Source organism: Stegodyphus dumicola, chromosome 2 (genome assembly GCF_044657685.1).
Source record: "Stegodyphus dumicola isolate Sdum_Otavi_A_Nest chromosome 2, ASM4465768v1".
NCBI lineage: Eukaryota > Metazoa > Arthropoda > Arachnida > Araneae > Eresidae > Stegodyphus > Stegodyphus dumicola.
The window spans coordinates 236370018-236390442 of NC_140769.1; the positions used below are offsets into that span (position 1 = coordinate 236370018).

A 20425-nucleotide genomic window follows, 5' to 3' on the forward strand; every position below is an offset into this window, starting at 1 on the left:
AAAAAGTAGCATAACTTGGAATTTTAAGCAAAAACTTTCAAAAATTCATTTTTAGGTATTTTAATATTTTTTACATATTTACGCCAATAAAAATGATAAGAGAAAATTCTTTGTTTGAAATTTTCTATTAGTTCAGATTTAAAATATTATTTTCTAAAAGAAGTAGTTACAAATTTCCTTACAGCATAGGAAAAGCTAAAAAAATAGCCAGGCCTGAAAGCATGCAAGAGCTTTATAATTATTTGGAACGTCAATTATGCTTCATAAATATGCTAAATTTTTAAAAAATCAATCTCAGTTTCAAAAATAAAAATACCTAAAAATTATAATTTGTGAAATGAGGTGCTAGAACCAACTACTTTTTCTTGACAATTATACACACTGCAATAGCCAATCATTGTAAATTTCTGCAAATCGTCCATACTTCTCTGGATGTGATCAAGGTGACAGCTGGGAATGCGTCAGAAGAGGGAGAAAAGCCATTTGGGTTGGTCTATTTCTTATAAGGTCCATGTAGAAAAATGGTTGTTTGAGTCTGGAGCTTTGTGGAGAAAAATGGGATAAGTGAATATTTAAAGTAGTGTCTAGTTGGAGAATCTAAAGCAGAATATTGTGTTTTGATCTACATTAAACATGTATCAGGAAGAATTATTGGAAAGAAAAGTGTTAAAATGATAAATAATGAAATATGTGGATAAATTTAATATAGAAAATGTGAACTTAGTGCATGTGAATTATTTTTAAAGAAGTATCTCATTTAGAATGAATTAAAAAGAGATATTTGATCAGTTATTTATAAAGTGGGATGAAAATGACCTAGAAAAGTATACTGAAGGAGCAGACGTTAGTATTTTTGTCCGAATTCTATGTTTTTGTTATGCATAATACATGTAAGTACATAAACTGGTACTAGAAAAATAAGTTTCTTTAATAAAACTTATATACAAAATTCTGCTGAGGTTTTAAAAATGAATAATACTTGAAAAATATTTTATTTAATAAAAAATTATTTTCTCTAGTTTTTACTTTAAAAAGTAACAAAAGTTAATCTTGATACATGATCTGTTTTCCTTTTGGTTGGTTTAATAAAGCCAAGTAATTCCAATTCTGATGCGGCTTGTATGAAACGAATGCTGTAGTTTGGTTAAGAATTTCAAACAATACATACACACTGAAAAGTGTATTACATTTTCACAGAAATATACTTTTAAAATAAAAGGAAAAGTGAACTTCAGCATTATTATCATGAAATGGGAACTGTAAGAAATAATATTTATATTCAATAATATCTGTAAGTGCTTCCCATTATTAAATAACCAAAACAAATTCTGCACAAATATAAAAGAGCTACTTAGTGAAATATATTTATTAAACTTGCTTACACCTTCTGCCTGCCTAAATTTATAAAGTATTTCTGTTGATATAAAAGTTTTAAATGAAAAAGATTTTTTTTAAGGCTTATTCTTGCTTGTTTACTAATAAATATTGCGGCAGAACAAAAAATCAAGCTGGATAAATAGAAAAACTAGTTCATATGTTTTTGATGGAAAGTACTCACAAAAAAATCTAATAATTACAAATTTTCCATTTTGATACCAATGAGTTTCTTTTAAAAATACATGATAACCAAAAAAGTTCTTGCTGTTTTGGACAGTCAGAAAGAAAAAGTCTTAAAACAAATAATAATCACCTCTAATCCTCAAAGTAATCACCATCGGCATCCAGTGCCTTTTGCCAACGAGTGGCTAGCTGTGCGATGCTATTTCGGCAATGCAAAGAAGTCCGTGAAGGCCTTTTCAAGGTCTAGTTGGTTATTGAAGGATTTCTCATGAAGATGGTTGTCCAGGGAATGGAAAAGGTGGTAGTCTGTTGGCCTGAGGTCTGGGAAGTATGGTGGATGGGGTAGTGCCTCCCACCCAATCACTGGATGGTGTCCTTGGCCTCCTGAGCCACATACGACTTCACATTGTCATGGAGGAGGAGTACACCTTTACGATTGACCAATGCTGGCTCTTTATGCATCACTGCCTGAAGCATACATTCCAATTGCTGCAAGTACAGGCCTGCCGTAATGGTTTGACCATGCTAAGAAGGTGGGAGGAATACCTTATAAGCTAACCACATGTTTGGCTACTGTCACTCTCTATGGCTGCTATCAGGGCCTCACCGTCCAGTGTTTGTGGCTGACCGCTGTGTGGCGTATCACTAAAAGACATATTTCCTGACCTGAATTTCTGGAACCATTGTCTAGCGGCTTGTTCATTAACAGCATCCTCCCCAAAGGCCTGGCAAATTCGGTGACTTGATCCTGCTGCTGAGAGGCCCACTTAAAAATAATACAGCAAACAACTTCGAACGAGTGCCTTTGACACGTCCATTTCAATCAGTCACTGTGTGAGTTATGTTTGAAGTACTGATGCAATGCACTTTTATACTCTTGGTCAATGTCCAGACTCCCATCCTTCATCACCAGGTTTGGCGACTATTTTTATGTCGCGGTTCACTTTTCAAATGTCATATCAGAAACGGCAAGAACTTTTTTGGTTACCTTGTATATGTAAAAGTTAAATCAAATGTTTATTCTGTATGATAAATAGTGTATGATATATCTTCAATTATAATGATATTGACAATGTTCATACAAATTATTAGTCAGATGTAATATAAATTACATTAAATAAATAATGGAAGTTTATTAATTAGGTATATAATTAAAAAAAGTTATAAAATTATTAAAAAACATGCTTACTGTCTCTTAATTTATGTTGTTTTTCAACTGCAGTTATAAATATGAATTAAAACTCACTGAATGGCAATAAATTCCATAACATGGGACCCCCCGAAATTTGGAAATGGCACTGTAATCTTTTTAATAATTTGTAATGTTAAACACATAATGCTTATAATTGTTCACATCTTGACATACACACACTGAATATATTGTGTTCTTAAGAAGCAAGCAATTAACAAAATGATTCAATATCAAAAATTAACATTAAAAAAAGTTTCATATTTTAGCATAAGAAAAGAGAAACAAAACTGTTATATATAATTCTAGGCTAAACCACTTATAAGATCTATGCTATTATATAATTAGTTTCAAATGAAAGGAATTCTTAAATAAAGAGCCTAATTTGAAGGAATATTACAATTCAGCAAAGAGAATAAAATGAAGCTTTGGCAAATTCTTGAAGCAAGATTTATTATATCAATGGCAGAGACAATTATAACTTATTATTTTCATCTTTTCTGGTCATGTTATATTACATTATAAACATATTCAACATCCACATCATATGGACGGTTGTCATTTGATATTTCTCATGATTTTAAATTTATATCCGAAATGCGGACAGTACATTGCTTAATAAACTACGGGATTTAAAAACAATATACAAGGGTCAATCTGAAATTTTTGAGATACATATAGGTTTTTAAAGTTATACTTACGAAATATTAGGAGTATTCAGAATACCAGTCGCATACTTCTGAAGAAAATGGCATACATTACTTTTTTTATGGCACGTTGTCTTTTCACATTGTGGGCATAGGATCATATTCAAAGATCTGTACTTTACTTTCTTGATGGGTTCGAATGTCAAAAAATAGTATGCACATTTAATCACCATTTATTATTTTATAAATAATGCAGTGGCCACCACCTTTGAGTAATTCAAGGGTTTCTTTATGATTCTGACACGATTTTCTTTTGGTGCTCAGTCAAATTACTGGGGAACCCAATGGCAAGCTACTTTTCCTATATGCAAATGTTCATGAATAATTTTATGTATGGCAGCAGATCCAATGTTAAGTTTCTTTTGTATTATTTTTAGTAGGTGCAATTATTATCATCGATTAACATTTTCCGTAAGGCAGACACATTACGCTGGATCACTACCGACAATGGCTTTCTTGTGCGTTCTTCATCCTGAAGAGAATTGCAACCTCTGTGAAATTTTGTAATCCATCTGAATACAGTAGCACAAGATGGATCTTCATTTCCATATACTAATTGTAGATGTTGAACACATTCTTTTAGATTTAATTCCACTTTAAAATTAATCATAGCACGATAAAGTTCTCATATCAACGCCGTTTTTCCTTCTGCCTAAAACTCATTCATTGTTAAAATACTTACAAGTGGCCAATAAAAAATCATCTGCTAGGCTAAAAAAGTTCGTATTTTCAAATCTAACCATTAATTTTTTTCTCCCACTTATCGTTTGCATGCATCTCAAAATTTCAGAGTGATCTTTGTACATGATTCTTAAGAGTTTATATCATTATTTCATTTTTAATAGCTATATTTAATGTAATTTGTAATATATATATATTTCATATCACTTATATTATCTAATTAGTACTTATTTATAAACATTCACTCTATCATTTTAAGATATTTATAAATAGCATATACTACATATTTAATTTGGTTTGTTTTAATTACAACAAAACACACAAGGGCTATCTACCAAAGGGGAGGGTCTGCCTTCGTGGAGGACTTTTTACAGGAGACTGATATACACATCACATACCCCACCTCTGTGTTTAAGGGTTAAGAATGGTAGTGATTTAGAAGAAATGTGACTAAAAATGTGATTCCACTATCAGTATTAAAAATGAACTGCAAGCAAAACAAAGGTAATGTCAGGGACTAAAGACAATAAGGTGATTTATCACTTATCCATTTATTATTAGAACTCAATTTACTTAGTTTTACTTCAGTGTTCGACAAGTGAACTTAACTATCTTCCATGTTCAAGCTCATATAAATGATGCTATCATTTGTGCAATTTTTCATTTCCCTTTCTTCATAAAGCACATTAAAAAATTATCATTGTATTGTACACGAAGCTATGCTTTATTTAAGCCAGTATGGTAATATGACAATAAACCCTACTCTCAAATTCTCCATAGAAAAAAATTTAGTGGTGTACTAGTTTACCTACTCCTTTAAATCCACTTTCACTTCATTTATATTGTTTTCCCATTAGGCCATCTTTCATTGGGCTAAAAAAGATAAGCTTGAAGTTGAAGTCTAGTCTGCAAGATGAATTGCAAATCAGTGGCTAACCTAGTTTGCTGATTGCATCATTGCTAAGCATGCCTGAGGTATGCATTATTGTAGTGAGAATGGATCATATTCAGTTTCTTGTTTGGTCTTAATGGCTTCTTGAAGCATCTGAATGTACTTCTTTCCACAATAGGTCATCTTTCAATAAGTCGAAGATGATGATGCCCTTTTCATTCCCCAAACAAACAACCAAAAGACCCCCCCCCCAAAAGTCAAAATGAATTTCTGAGGTGATTAATAGCCCTTGAATATTTAGGTTGCAAACATGTCATTCTTTAGACTCGTCTCTGGATCATAAAGGTATTCCCATATTTCATCCTGCATTATAAATTTGGAAGAAACAGGTGTTTGTGGATCTCAGAAGCTTTCAATGAATTACTATAAATAACAGCCCTTATATCCTTCATATTGGTTGTCAACTATCAATGTAGCTATTTTGCACACACTTTAGACAAACTCAGTCTTCCATAATTTTTTGTACTGCATTGCAACCTCGTTTTTTTAGAAAGCTCACAGTCCTCAATTTGGCCATCCATTGTAGATTAGTGTGCCTACTTGCAGCTGATGGCCCTTTGCTGATTTCCGCTTCTTTAATCATCCATGCACATTGCTGTTGTCAAAGTATTACCAACCTTGAAGTATAAAAAACATGGGATTTCCTAGAGAATTTTACACTGCATGAAAGTACCACTTCAAAAGAACTCCAGATTGATTCAAACTCAATTTATAATACATTAAAGTTATTCAGATGTTTATAATATGATCCTAAGCTAAAGTTTATTAGTATTTAACTGAAAATATTAATTTTATGTTTATGATTAATTTCATTTTGCAATTTTCTTACAATTTTAAACTGAGGAAATCCTGAACGGGGAAGGAAAACTTTAACTTACCATAGTACTTTTAAACACGGTGAAAATAAAATTAGATGCTATTTTTACCTGATTGAACATTAGTTAAAATATCCATATGAAGTTTCACAAATGTCTACAATAGATTAAGATAATGCAGATCAAAAAAAATTTAATAAGAAAATAATGCTAAAAATCTTTAAGGATGGGAGAATGAAATTTTCTCAATTTAAATTTTACTAGTAATGGCTAAATATTAAAAACCAGGAGATTCAGTTTTCTTTATAGGAAGACTCAAATAGTGTATGGATTTCGGATGATCTATATTAGATAATGAAGGATCTGTATGTATACTCTAACTGCAGCATATAGAGCCATAAAATTTTGAACACATCTAATGATGTGAACCTTGAAGGCAAATTTTGAAATTTTTTTATTTCGTATTTTATACACATTTGACTCAAAAACTTGTGAAGATTTATTTATTTATTTTTGACTAATAATTAATTTTGAGTTAAAATAGCCTTCCTGTTGCTCAACTTTTCACTCAAGATTTTCATGCTAGAATGTAACTGAGACAGCGCATGTTTATTTAGATTGAGGCAGAAAAAAAGTGCTATTTAACCGAAGGTTTCCCAAGTTGATTTTACAGCATGTTCTGCCTACTTGAGGCCCTGTTGTTACCATAACTAAATAGCAGTTTGATTCTGTGGGGTTGAGTGCTTCCAGCCATTAGGCTTTTCTCGCTGGTTTCCTATAAACCAGAGCTTTCCTGTGCATTACTTCATCCTGTGAATCATTAGGCTAATCTAACTGCATTTAGTTCAACATTACTTTTTTAAGTTAAGAAGCATTGGCTTGTATAAACCCAAGTTGGGTCATTGTCACTTCTTTCTTTCAAATAAAAAGGCTGTTTACACCATTCTTCTGACTTTGTCTGTCTACAGTTTAAGACAAGAGGATTATACCTTAATAATTTTTCTAGAGCTCATGAATTTATGCCAACAAAGAAAGTGAGACTCTATAAACTTAAGATTAAAAACTCTGTGATATAAAAGTTTTGTGGTGGCAATCAGTAAAACATAAGATATGATTCAAATTTAATTAGAAAACTCAGCAATATAAAAGAAGTTTGTTGCCCACTGCCCAATATAAAACTGTATTTTCATCTTCCATGTACACATTTGTCATAATTTGGTGAAGCATAAAATGTTTTATTATCTTTTTTTCAAATTTATTCTGTTATTAACAAATTAAGTGATTTAAATTGATAAATGCATATTTATTTCAATTATTGATTATTATTTGGGGCCATGAAATTACATTTGTTAGATTCATTAAAAGCATTACATAAATTCTTTGTTTTTTATAATAACTATTTTAAGCAGCTATGACTTTTGTATGTTATGAGTAAGGTTTATTGTTTAATATGACAATAAACCCTACTCTCAAATTCTCCATAGAAAAAAATTTAGTGGTGTACTAGTTTACCTACTCCTTTAAATCCACTTTCACTTCATTTATATTGTTTTCCCATTAGGCCATCTTTCATTGGGCTAAAAAAATAAGCTTGAAGTTGAAGTCTAGTCTGCAAGATGAATTGCAAATCAGTGGCTAACCTAGTTTGCTGATTGCATCATTGCTAAGCATGCCTGAGGTATGCATTATTGTAGTGAGAATGGATCATATTCAGTTTCTTGTTTGGTCTTAATGGCTTCTTGAAGCATCTGAATGTACTTCTTTCCACAATAGGTCATCTTTCAATAAGTCGAAGATAATGATGCCCTTTTCATTCCCCAAACAAACAACCAAAAGACCTTGGAATTACCATATTACATAAGCAAAGTTCTTAAGATATCATTTGTGAATACATGTACAGTATGAGAATTTCCACATGACGGAGGGAAGCTGGTGTTGACAGAAATAAAAGGCAGCATAGAAAGGGGAAAAAAAAAAGATAAATACTCATTAATATATATATATAATTATAATAATAGCATGAAAAAGACGAAGCAGTGTCGATGCATAATAGCTATATAGGTTAGATCGTCAATCCATAATGAAGACGAAGAACTCCGATTGTGTTGTATGCTAATATGGTGAATTCATAATAGCTACGAAACTTGGCAGTTGAGGCGATTTTAATTCCATTTTTATTTGCAATTGACTTTTGTGGCCACAATCACTTGGTACTCTAGTCGTGCCTATTCACAGAACATTTACATTTTTTATATTCACTTGCAAATAAAAATGGAATTAAAATCGCCTGGGCTGCCAAGTTTCTTAGATATTACGAACTCAACATATTAGCATACAATACAATCAGAGTTAGTCTTCAATACGGATTGACGATCTAAACCACATAGTGATTACGCATCGACACTGCTCCGTCTTTTCCATGCTATTATTACAATTAGTCGACAGCATAAAAAATGTAAATGTTCTGTGAATAGGCACGACTAGAGTGCCAAGTCGGTTGCAAAATTTCATAGCTATTACAAACTCAGCATATTAACATGCTACGCAATCAGAAATCTTCCTCTTCAATATGGATCTACATGCACATCAACACTGCTCCGTCTTTTCCTTGTGCTTTTATAACATATAAATGTCATATTTGGGCAGTCGGGCACACACAAAGCTTGGCATGAAATGATAACACAGAAGAGGTTAGCTGTTCTGGTTCCACATCTTTATTTAATTCAAATGGTAAATCATTATTCTTTTAGATTCTTCAAGATTACATATGCGATAATAATTTAGACTAAATATGATTAACTTTAAATTTACTGCGTCATACTTTTCAAACAAAGAACGACAGATGGGAAGAGTGGCAGCAAAGGGTCTTACAGCGGCAGACAGAGAAAAGCAATCTGACAAAAAATGGCGCAAACTCTTCATTTAGAGTAGCGATTACGTAAGATGCCAGAATGTTCTCAAAGTACTGGTTTAGGGGAAGGAAGATGCTGAAATTGCGGAAAGTTAATTATAGGTTGCCTGTTCATGTAGAGCAAAGCCATCATATTTTTATATTTTACATATATATACACACAGATATATATATATATATGTGTGTGTGTGTTTTTATAATATATACACACACACGCACATCAGAAATAATGTAAACCCACCAGTAACAAGAAAATATTTTTTATATGGTTATACACTTTTTTTTCGAAAAGGATACTTTAGTTCAGAATCATTTAATTTTCTTTTCTTCTTGTTCTTGAGTTTTGTTTTAATTTCTTCATCTTTATCTTTTATAGATTTGAATGCCTAAGAAAATTAGGAACAAATAAGCATAATTTCAATACCTGAAATCAGAAATTTTTAACTATGACGGCAAATGCTGTGCAGTTTACAAAATAATTGGCGGCTACAGCAAAATAAAAACATATAATGAATATAGAAGCTTATTTCATATCAATTAAACTAACAAAAACAGGTGAAATATACTTGCTTTTCCTTTTATATTAAAGTTTTTATCTTGAAGGGGGGAATCTTGAAATATGTCTATTACAATATTTTAACAATTATAATGTAATTTAAAAGATACTGTTGTATGCAAAACTCTGGGAATATTAATGCATGCCTTATTAATTTAGATAATCAAGTTTATATGGAGACACTGTTTCCTTTTTGTAAGAATATAATAAAAAAGAATATTAAAACAATAATAGAGTTTGTATATATCTTGGAAATTTGTTATTAGAAACAAATAGTTAAATTTCACATAGAGTACATATTAAAGAAAAATTAACTGACAGACTAATAAAAGTAATCTTCATGATCGTAAGCAAAATCTTGGCCATGACATCTTTTAGTTCTAATAATCTGATCATTTAAGAAATGAAGTTACACAAATAAAGACAGAAATGATACAAGAAAAATAACTGTGCAGATTCTAAGTTTATAAATGTGAAAAGAGAATAATTAAATATTTCAATTTTCAGTAGTTTTGATGCTATTTTTTTTTTAATGGAATTTCTGAACCTGATCATGAAGTTGGGAGATAAGTTTAAACTATTTGTTACTTATCAGTTTCAAAGTCTCAAATTAATATTAACTTTTGGAGACACTAAATCCTCAAATTTTAATAGTTCTAATCAAATTTAATATTTATTGCCCCATCAGCAAATTTATTCAGCTAGTATCACTGCATCTAACTAAATATTTTGATATGCTGTAAAAAGTTATTCTTACATTATTTATCAAAAAATAAATTAATACTTATAAAAAAGCCAAATCATTCACATTCAGTGGTAACAGCATTAATTGTTAATTAAGTATACAATTTTAAGATTTGCACTAATAAACATTTTTAAGCCTCATATCTAAGTTCCATACACCAAAATTATCATAATTTCCGGAAGAAACGCCGTGGCGTTTACGTGTTTAAAACTTTAATTTTCAGTGGGTGCGGCGTTTCTACCCATGTGGCATTTAGGTGCACTAAAAATAAAATATTTCCTATGATGGTCATTGTACATAGACTGGTGCTGTTCCCACACAAAAGACCACTCAGTTGTTTTTTGCGAACGTTATTTTTTTACATTCTTTCCCTTGAACAGACCTACATGCCTTATTCACCTTAGACGGGATCTCAGAACAATAACATTCTTCTCCCTTTCAAATCAGAATTCTCATCAGTTTGAATAATCTCTCTCCTCTGCTATTCAATGAATCTTCCAAGACCCATCCTCTCCCCACCCCTGCCTTTTCTGCAATTTTTTTCAAAGGAGGACACGACTCCACCTGCCTCGTAATAATGAACTCTGACGTATTTTCCCTTCAGCATGAATTGATTTTTCTTGCCATTCTACCAGATACAGATCGCATCAGTTTGGGTACAAGTACTTGTTGGATAGTTTTTAAGTAAGAAGGGAGAGGAAATTTTTTTAAAATGGCACCTAAACAGCACAGAAGCTATACTGCTGGTTTAATACTTAATGTAATTTCATGTGCTGAACAAATTGGAAATAGAGCAGCAGCTCAAGAGTTTAAAGTGTACGAGAGAAGTATTCGACATTGGAGAACTGAAAAAGAACTTAAAAACATGCCACAACAGAAACGAGCCAAAAGAAGTGGTACTGTAAGGTGGCCGAATCTAGAGGACGACCTTGCAAACTGGATAAAGGAGCAACGAGGAAAGGGAATGGCAATTTCGACTGTAAAAATTCGCTTACAAGCAAAATTTATAGCAAAACAAATGAACATAAATGATTTCAAAGGAGGGCCTTGCTGGCGTAGCAGATTTATGAAAAGAAAAAATATTTCTGTGCGTACTAGAACAACAGTCAGGCAACAATTACCAATGGACTAGCAGGATAAAAAGGCATCTTTTCTAAAATATGTGACAGATATTATTGACAAAAAAAAAAAAAAAAAAAAAAAAAAAAAAACACCTCTTCTTCGGTCACAGATAATAAATATGGATGAAACGCCATCAGCTTTCGACTCTCCTGCAAACAGAACTGTTGATGAAACTGGTGCAAAAACTGTATCTGTGCTTACGACGGGAATGAAAGAACATCATTTACATGTGTGCTAGCTTGTGCCGCAAACGGTGACAAGCTAAAGCCGATGATCATTTTTAAACGAAAAACTATTTAGAAGGAAGATTTTCCTAATGACGTAATTATTTGCGCAAACGAGAACGGCTGGATGTGCGAAACAATCATGCATGTGCGGCTACAAAAAGTTTGGCAGTGTCGTAAGGGATCTTTTTTCCAACCAAAAGGATTATTGATAATGGATTCCATATGTGCTCATTTACTTGAGTCAGCGAAAACCAGATGTCAAAAATTGCCTACGACCGTAGCAATAATTCCTGGTGGTTTGACAAAAATCTTACAACCATTAGATTTGTCAGGTAATAAATCCTTCAAAGCTGAAGTCCGAAATAGGTGTGAATGTTGGATGAGTGAAGGACTGCATACGTATACCAAAAGCGGCAAAATGCATAGAGCAACTTATAAAGAAGTTGCAAAGTGGGGTAGGAAGTGTGTGGGAATCGGTGAAAACATCGTCAATAATAGCAGGGATTAAAGAAGCTGAAATTATATCCTCGGATAAAGAGACTGTAAACCAAGAGGATGAATGTGAGGATGTCGAAGACTTGGACTTCAGTTCAGGATTTACTAAATCTTTTTAATTCAGATAGTGAAGAATCAGATTTTGATGGCTTCATGATGTATAGGTTGCTGTAATTCCTTTTGTAAGTAAAATTTAAAATTCCCTTTTGTCATCCAAATTTAATATTTCGTTGTTGCAACATTTTTATAATACAGTCTGAGTATTACAAATATGGACTTCTTTAGTGGGTAAATATAAGTATATTCGTGAATGTAAATATATTTTCAACATTTCTTACCTTTAATTTATTTTTGAGTTATGATTTCATTTCATGCATTTTTCTTAACTGATATGTCATATATCAGGACACATGTTGAGATTTTGCATCTATACTGCCCATGACGATGTCACGTGCAATTTAATCTATTGCGGCGTTTCTGTTTAAATTAAATTTTTTCCTGCCATTTTTCTCGAGTGCAGTGTTTATGCTGATGCAGCCTTTCTTCCGGAAATTACGGTAAATCTAATTTATTTTGGATGCCATACGGCTGTTATATCCCTGTATCATAATTGTATTTACCATAATTTTAAATTTGTCTTCAGGAAGTGAAGGATACCCAAAATAATTAATATAATATGAAATTATTTTAAAGTGTAATAAATTATCTGACTGCTTGACATAGATTAACCATCATAGAATTCAACGAAATTCCTAGCACAGAAGTGAGACTTATTTAAAACCCTGTGTCACTTTTCTTTGTAGCTTTGATGATTTCAAACAACATAGCTTCAAGTGTTATTAAATGCTGCAATGACTATTTATGATTTGTAGACTTACATACGAAAATACTTTTTTTAATTTATGTATAATTCATCAAATGAATTCATAATAAAATTCTCAAAAATTAATAAGGTCTTGCTACTGGAATTTAAGACATATCATTTAGCATTAATGTATTTCACAAGCACTTTATTTATTATATTCACTTTATGTTAAATATCAATATATAAGTATTAAGCATACTTACTGTCAACCAGTCACACAAGTTGATCAATTTCCCTGATTCAAGGTGAAGTTTGTACAAAACAGCTATGTCAGGCATAGAAGGTTGAATTTCTCCTGTCTCTATTATTTTACAGCAATTGCACTAAAGCATGAAATCAAAAAATAAATAATGCAAAATACAATAAAATACATTAAGAACAATATTTTATTATTTATTTATTTATTTATTTTGGGTTAGATTTCCTCTTACCTACTAAACCTCTGTGCTTGATTTAACATGTTCTCTGACCCCATTAAGAAATTAAAGTGATCACAAGGGTGACAAACTTAAATTATTTGTAAAGTTTTTTATTGGCTGCAAAATAAGTGCAGTATATATATATATATATTTGGAACAAATTCCCAAAAATAAAGTGAGACTACAGGTGATGCTCCTGGCACAGCAATGATGCATTATAACTACCATTGGCGACTTCAGTAAAAAAAAAGATCTAATAAGATATACTGTGTTCAGTTGGCTTTCTGTAAAACATGTAAGTAATTAAAATATATTGCATCGTCTGCATTTTGTTGGCTTTTGGAGCTACTGCTCTACCACTCTCCTGTTTGCATTTGCATTTTTCGCACATGCGCTGAGCTTGAAGCCCATGGCAGTGAGTCATGCACTATCTTTGCCAACCTCTGCGAAGAGCTAAAACTCAAAATATCCACCACAAAGTCCACTGCTATCATCTTTCCAAGAAAGGGTACAAATACAACACGTAGCCCATGTATCAAACTACAAGGCCGGAATATTAAGGTCGTAAAAACTTTAAGATACCTTGGGGTAATATGGGACCCAGGTCTGACTTGGCTTCCGCATATCCAGGCACAAAAGATTAAAACATCTGCAATTGCCAGGACATCATGACAATTCCAAGGCCGGAACTGGGGACGGAATCCCCACATTCAAAAGGTACTTTATAAAACTGTAGCTGAGAAGGTGGCACTCTATGCGGCAGCTATATGGGCACAACCCATGACCGCACGCAAGGTTAAGCAACTCCTATCACTACAGCGCCCATTCACCATAGGCTTATGCAGAGCCTACCGCACCACTGCAACTTATGCAGCACACACCTTGGCAGGCATCATACCACTTCATATCCAAGCGGAGGTAGAGGCCACATATACTAAAATAATACATCTACAGAAAGACGCAACCTTTGCAGGCACCTTACATAGCCCTGCAAATTACGAACATCCATGTACTCTTCTCCACACACACCCAGCACACAAGGGACTTGGCATTCACACTATCCTCAAACCGTCACGAAGTCAACCAGAAGGAAACCCTAATATACACGCGTTTACACAGATGGCTCGAAAACTGCTGAGGGTGTAGGTAGTGCCTTTATATACTACAGGCAAGGCCATGCTGCACACCATTGGAAAGGGTACCTCAATCCAAATAATAGCATTTTTCAAGCAGAAGTAGTTGCCATAACAGCTGCTATTGAATACGTGGCGCTCAACAACATCACACATGTGCAGCTTTATACAGACAGTATGTCGACACTGCTTGCTCTTGACAAACATAGTCACGGCTCCCCGCTGATCATACGACTGCAGCATATCCTAAAAGATAATCGGCACGCACATGTTGACCTAGTATGGATTAAAGCCCATGCAGGTAACATGGGTAATGAGACAGCGGATGAACTCGCTAAAGAGGCTGCTTCGAACCAAAATGCCAGACCGATATCAGTATCAGCACCACCATCTTTCCTCAAAAGTCAATTGCGAAATGCCGCTATCCAGTGGTGGCAAAAAGAATGGGATCAGGGCGACACGGGAAGGAGAGCGCATAGCTTCTTGCCAAAAGTAACCACGGAGCGCCTTATGGCAATTGCTCCCCTTACCAACTTCATTACTGGTCATGGTCCCTTCCCGGATTACTTCTACCGCCGCACCATCTCAACCACAGATCGCTGTGTTTGCAGGGGTGAGGGGTCACCGGACCATTATATCTTTCAGTGCCCACTCACGGAACAGTTCCACTTCCCGATACCAGCCAATATCTCAGCATTTCACAAGTTCCTAACCAAAAACAGAGCGGCCATAAATAAAATCTGCAAAATAATAACCACCATTGCAGCATATGGCCAGGACCTCTGTCAACCAGAGTAATAGGGCTTACATGCATTACTTGCACTGACATATGCACTCTAATGCTCTACCATCTAATCTCTGACTGCATAGGGAGCAGAAGAAAATTGAACACCATTTTTAGGTGTTTAATTTTCTTCTTTTGTTATAACCTATTAAATGTTTTTTTTTTTTTTTTTTTTTTAACCGTGCCTGTATGTTAATTCAAATGTACTTCAAATGCCAGATGTTAAACAGTTGCCCCTGTATGGTCATGTATCCACACTTATAACTATTAAATAAACTCCAGGGGAGGACGCGGGACATATGCCTGTTAACCTCTGTTAAACTTCAGGTGTCCCCGTCCTCCGTCACCTGTTTGCATTTTTCATAACATCGGCTTCCTTTCTATCTGTTATTTCTTGTTTTCTCCCCAGTCTTTGTTAGTATGTGTTTTTTTTAACGAACCTCAGCTATTTTATTATTCCAAGCATTTCCAAAATTATTAATTCTCAGAATTGTTTTATAGATATCTTTTCATATTTCAGAGTTTTGTAGATAATCCAAGAATTAATTACAACAGTATTCAATAACTCAAAAACAGCCATATGGTACTGATTAACTGTTTTCCTAAGAAAATGAAAAATAGTTTTTTACTTGATTTGAAAGATCCACACACCCTTTTGCAGCATTGTATTCTAGAATTGCCTCTAGTTTCCTTATTTCTTTGCCACTTCGATTATTTTTTCCCATGCCTTTCAAACCTATGCTATGCTTAGTTGATAGAAATGCCACACTTCTGTTATCCTTTCACTTGGCAACTATAAATCTATTAAAATTTTTACTTCCAATGATCTCTCCTTATTTGAGTTTGTCTTCATAACATCTACTGGTAATCCCTTTCAATTCTTATGCAGTGTTCCTAGTGAGTGGGTGTCCTTCTCCAGTAAACAGTTAGCTAATATTGATGCATAAAAGTTGTCTGTAACAATTGTTCTTCCTTGATTCAAGTAGGGCTCTGCAAATTCAAAGACTTTTTTTCCTACTAAATTCTTACTCTTATCTAACAAGGTGTGCCTAACAAAAATTTTAGTTATGCCATTTTATCACAATCTCCCCTCCAAAAGCGAGATTTCAACGATTGCATATATTCAATAACTTTTACTTGAAATTCTACAATATAATATTCAACTCAAAAAAGTAGAATAATTCTAATGCTGACTTACATAACATGAAAATGCTTTAATGTTGAAAATGGGCCTAAAATAACAAGCTACATGATTTCTAAGAACATCAGTAATATGACTTTGAAATAACAGATATATATATATATATATAAAAAAAAAAAAAAAAAAAAAAAAAAAAAAAAATACAACAAGATATTTATTTAGCATTATGTGGAAATATACCCAAGACCTACGGATGATGCTCATGTCACAAAAGATATGAAAATTTTTTAGACCCACTGACAAAGTGAACATGTTTAAAAAAAATTACATTTTGGGAACGCAAATTTTACTTTTAGACTATAATCATAACAAAATCTGAATGAAATATTTCATAATGAGCAAATATTTCTGATATCAGTTCAGTAAATGTTAATACTGGACATTACTTTTCTTTTCTTAAATAAATAAATATACAAAAACCTCTCCAAAAATCTTAACCTCTTGGCAAGATTGTTTCCCCCCAAATTTCTGATCCACTTCTTTTTTTTTTTTGAATTGCTAAAATTAATATGTTCTGTCCTGAGTTCGAAAGTGCAAAAATATTTTTGTTGGTAAGCACTTTTTTACTTGACCAATTGGTGGTCATACATGTAACATTCTGCTCACTAATCTTTAGTTTTCCTTGCAAAGCACTCAGGTTTCATATTGGAAAAAATACTCTCTGATACTGTATTTATTAAATCTATTGCTTTAAGGAATTTTAGATAAATATTTACATAAAAAGAATTACTAAAAATACATAAAAAATATATTGAAAAATGGTTTGACAACCTTACCGTGAAAACAGCTTCATAATCTTTTTTAGCTACTAAAGCATAAAAACCACATTTCATTTATTGCAAGCCGAAAAATCTTGGTTATGAATGTCAAAAATTTATTGAATAGCTTTTTATTGTAAACTGGGCCCAAAAGAGGCCGAGAGGTAAAGTCGCTGAACACTGGTAGTTCGGTCCAAGGTTCGAATCCCGTGAACGGGCTGGCTGCATGGGCGTTTTTGTGGTTTTTCCCATGTGTAACGTGTATACGAGCCAGTTTCCCTTAGAAAGTCCTCCAAGAAGGCATCCCTTCCCTTAGGCAGATAGCCCTAGTGTGCTTTGCCATAATTAAATAGACCAAAAAAATTTTATTGTAACTTCTAACATGTTGAGTGTCAAAAATTTCAAAACATGGCACAGGGCAAAGTCCCACAGCATTACTGCTCACAATAATACTTTTGTCTTTTCTTTCGTTTTGCTTTACTGTCTCTATTTGCTGCAATAGATGGCATATTTTCTTGCTGGCACATTTCACTCTCTGCTAGCATAGAACTAAAGAAAGTAAAATTCCAGAAAATACAAAATTATTATCTAAGTGGAAAATCTCACTGTGAAAAATGTGAAGTAGGATTGGCTGCACCATCTCTTAGCAATATTCAGAAACACAAAAAATAATCACAATATACTGAGACAAATTTACTTTCAATGATGCAGTTTCTCCCTTCGTCACATTATATATGGTATCAACCACAAGGGCGCAAAAAAACTAAATGTGTGATGCATGATGGCAACCAAAAAGGGATTAACTTGTTAAAAAAATACGTACTTTTAATATACACAAAATTCTTCTGAAGGAAAATAGAAAGAAAAATACTTGCTTTTAGGCATCTGTGTGGATTGGAGAGTGTTCGACACAAAGTAATTTTTGGAACTGTTAACAAATGTTTTTTCAAAGATGAAACATCATCAAAGTAAAATATTTCATGAAAGGGAAATGTTGATGGAGAACGAATATCCCTGAAAGAAATACAGAAAATTTCAGTGCGAAATATATACTTAATATGAAGTCATATGTTGTACTTTTGTTTTTAAGCTGGTATTCAAAATAAAAGGATAACTTAGAAAATTCTGATGACCTGCGATATATGATAAAGAATGCCCTGTATTTGTTAATAAATTTTGATGATAACATAATTGTTGCATACATGATGTAAAACTGCACATTAAAAATTTATACAGGAAATGTATGCATGATTACAAAAATTACAAATCATGATACATACAGTTCTTTAACAGAAACAGTAAGGTGTGTGATCAACATGAACTGACACATAGAGATTGTGATGTTTAACTATGAACTACAACTATTAGGAGATTAAGTATTAAATACTGCCGAATTTATACTTACTCTTCTGAGAAACTTCCATTAACATTTCTACAGGATTTATATTTAATTTCGAGGAAAACAAATTCCAAAAATTTGATAAATCTTGTAGAATTTATACTATGTTTTTATGAAAATGAACTTCTGTAAGCTGCATAGAGATTAATATAGTTTGATCGTCTCAGCTGTGAGCACAAACAAACACGTGCCATTCGACCAGATCTATTCTCAAAATAGGTTGGAGGGGCATGAATCATGAAACAGAGATTTTTCTGTTCATATTTTTTCCTTGTTTATTTCTATGGCATTTAAAGAGCACAGAAATTACAAGACAGAAAATTACTTTGATCTAAAATGATATGCTGATCCTCATTTATAATTAGCTATTTTTTTAAATTATGTTTAATTTTTTGCATTTATTTATTTACATATTTGTGAAAATACAAAGTTTTTCAAATTAGTTTTACTATATATACATTCTTTCAATATAAAATGTAATAAATAAATTTTATAGTATTATAATTGTAGTTATATTTCAGTTATTTTGTTTATTGTACGATTTTCATTATTGTAATGAACTATTATAATAATTATACAATAATCATTATAATTACATTATATTTGATAATTATTTTATCTTTTTTGAGCTAAAATATACTCCTGGAATGTTGCTTGTTCTTATCTTATGCTGCAAGATGGGAATGTCAAGCTTTCCATCATCAGCCAGGCCCAGATTGAATAGGTGCGGGGCCCGACATATATATATGTAATGAAACTGTGGTTTGAAAGTGGCAGAGTGGGAAGCATGATGATGCAAATTAGCACAACATATCTTGAAAAATCACAATCTTTATTTTTTCCTTGCATATCAAATCATCCTTTTTCAGACAAGATATTTCTTAATTATATTTGAATAGAATAACTCCCATTTTGAAGTACGACGTCATCTTAAGCAACTAAGCAGCAGCATCGTTTAAGAGCGTCTTGCCAGCAGGAAAGCTATGCGGTAAAAAAGGGAAGCTAATAGTACTTTCATAGGAAGAAGGCTGAAGTTTCAGTTCACAGTTTTGGTTTAGAATTAATTTGATTGGACGAGAGGCATCTGCATTAAAACGTTACATGAAATAGAAAAGTCTGGAACCTGTGAGAAGAGATGAATTTAAGGGCAGATTACCAAATTTAGAATGTTAATTTTAAGGTCGTCAATTATTTTTCTGAAACAGCTTTCATATTTTGTTATATCTTACATATATATGTAAGATAACAATGTATGAATCAGAATTATAATATAACTATAAACATTAATTCTTCCTCTCTATTCTAAAATCGTAATAACTTATCTGCATTGCGTCATTCAAATTAATCATGCGATCTAATGATTAATTTGATACCAGATTAATATAATACCAGATGCCTCTTGACGACCAATCACCGAATTGTAAACCAAAACTTTTCTCTTCGCGTGCTTCCATCTTTCATAACTACGCACTTCAGCTTTTGCTCTCTACTGTGCTAATATGTAATTTCGCTGGCTTGCTTTCTATCTCAACAATATCAAAAATGTAAATCTTCTGTGGAAAGGCACGACTAGAGTGCCAAGTGATTGTGGCCACAAATATCAATTGGAAATAAAAATGGAATTAAAATCGCTTCTACTGCCAAGTTTTATTTACGAAGTCAACACATTAGCTTACGACGCAATCAGATTACTTCCTCTTCAATATAGGATAACTACACATCTACAGTGTTCCGTCAGTTCCTTTGCTCTTATTATAACATATATATATATATATATCAAATGTCATGGATCATCAGACAGGTAAACTTCTACATAAATTAAAAAATAAAAATGTTCAAAATACAAAAACATTTATTGAATATAATTTTACATTATTAAATATGAATACATGAATTTACATCTTTC

At 32.6% G+C, this 20425-nt stretch overlaps 1 protein-coding gene across 6 annotated transcripts in view; it reads right to left on the reverse strand.

The window, feature by feature from the left end:
- Positions 1-910: 910 nt before the first annotated feature.
- Orc3 (origin recognition complex subunit 3) overlaps positions 911-20425 on the reverse strand; it is a 114595-nt gene continuing 95080 nt past the window's right edge. For all 6 annotated transcript variants that reach the window (XM_085811918.1, XM_085811919.1, XM_035364181.2 and 3 more), the window contains 4 exons: positions 17996-18134; positions 13029-13148; positions 9113-9201; positions 911-1133 (listed from right to left, as the gene is read on the reverse strand). In XM_085811918.1, the coding sequence (XP_085668044.1) occupies positions 1028-1133; positions 9113-9201; positions 13029-13148; positions 17996-18134 (454 nt within the window). In that variant the 3' untranslated portion in view covers positions 911-1027. The remainder of the gene's footprint in view (positions 1134-9112; positions 9202-13028; positions 13149-17995; positions 18135-20425) is intronic.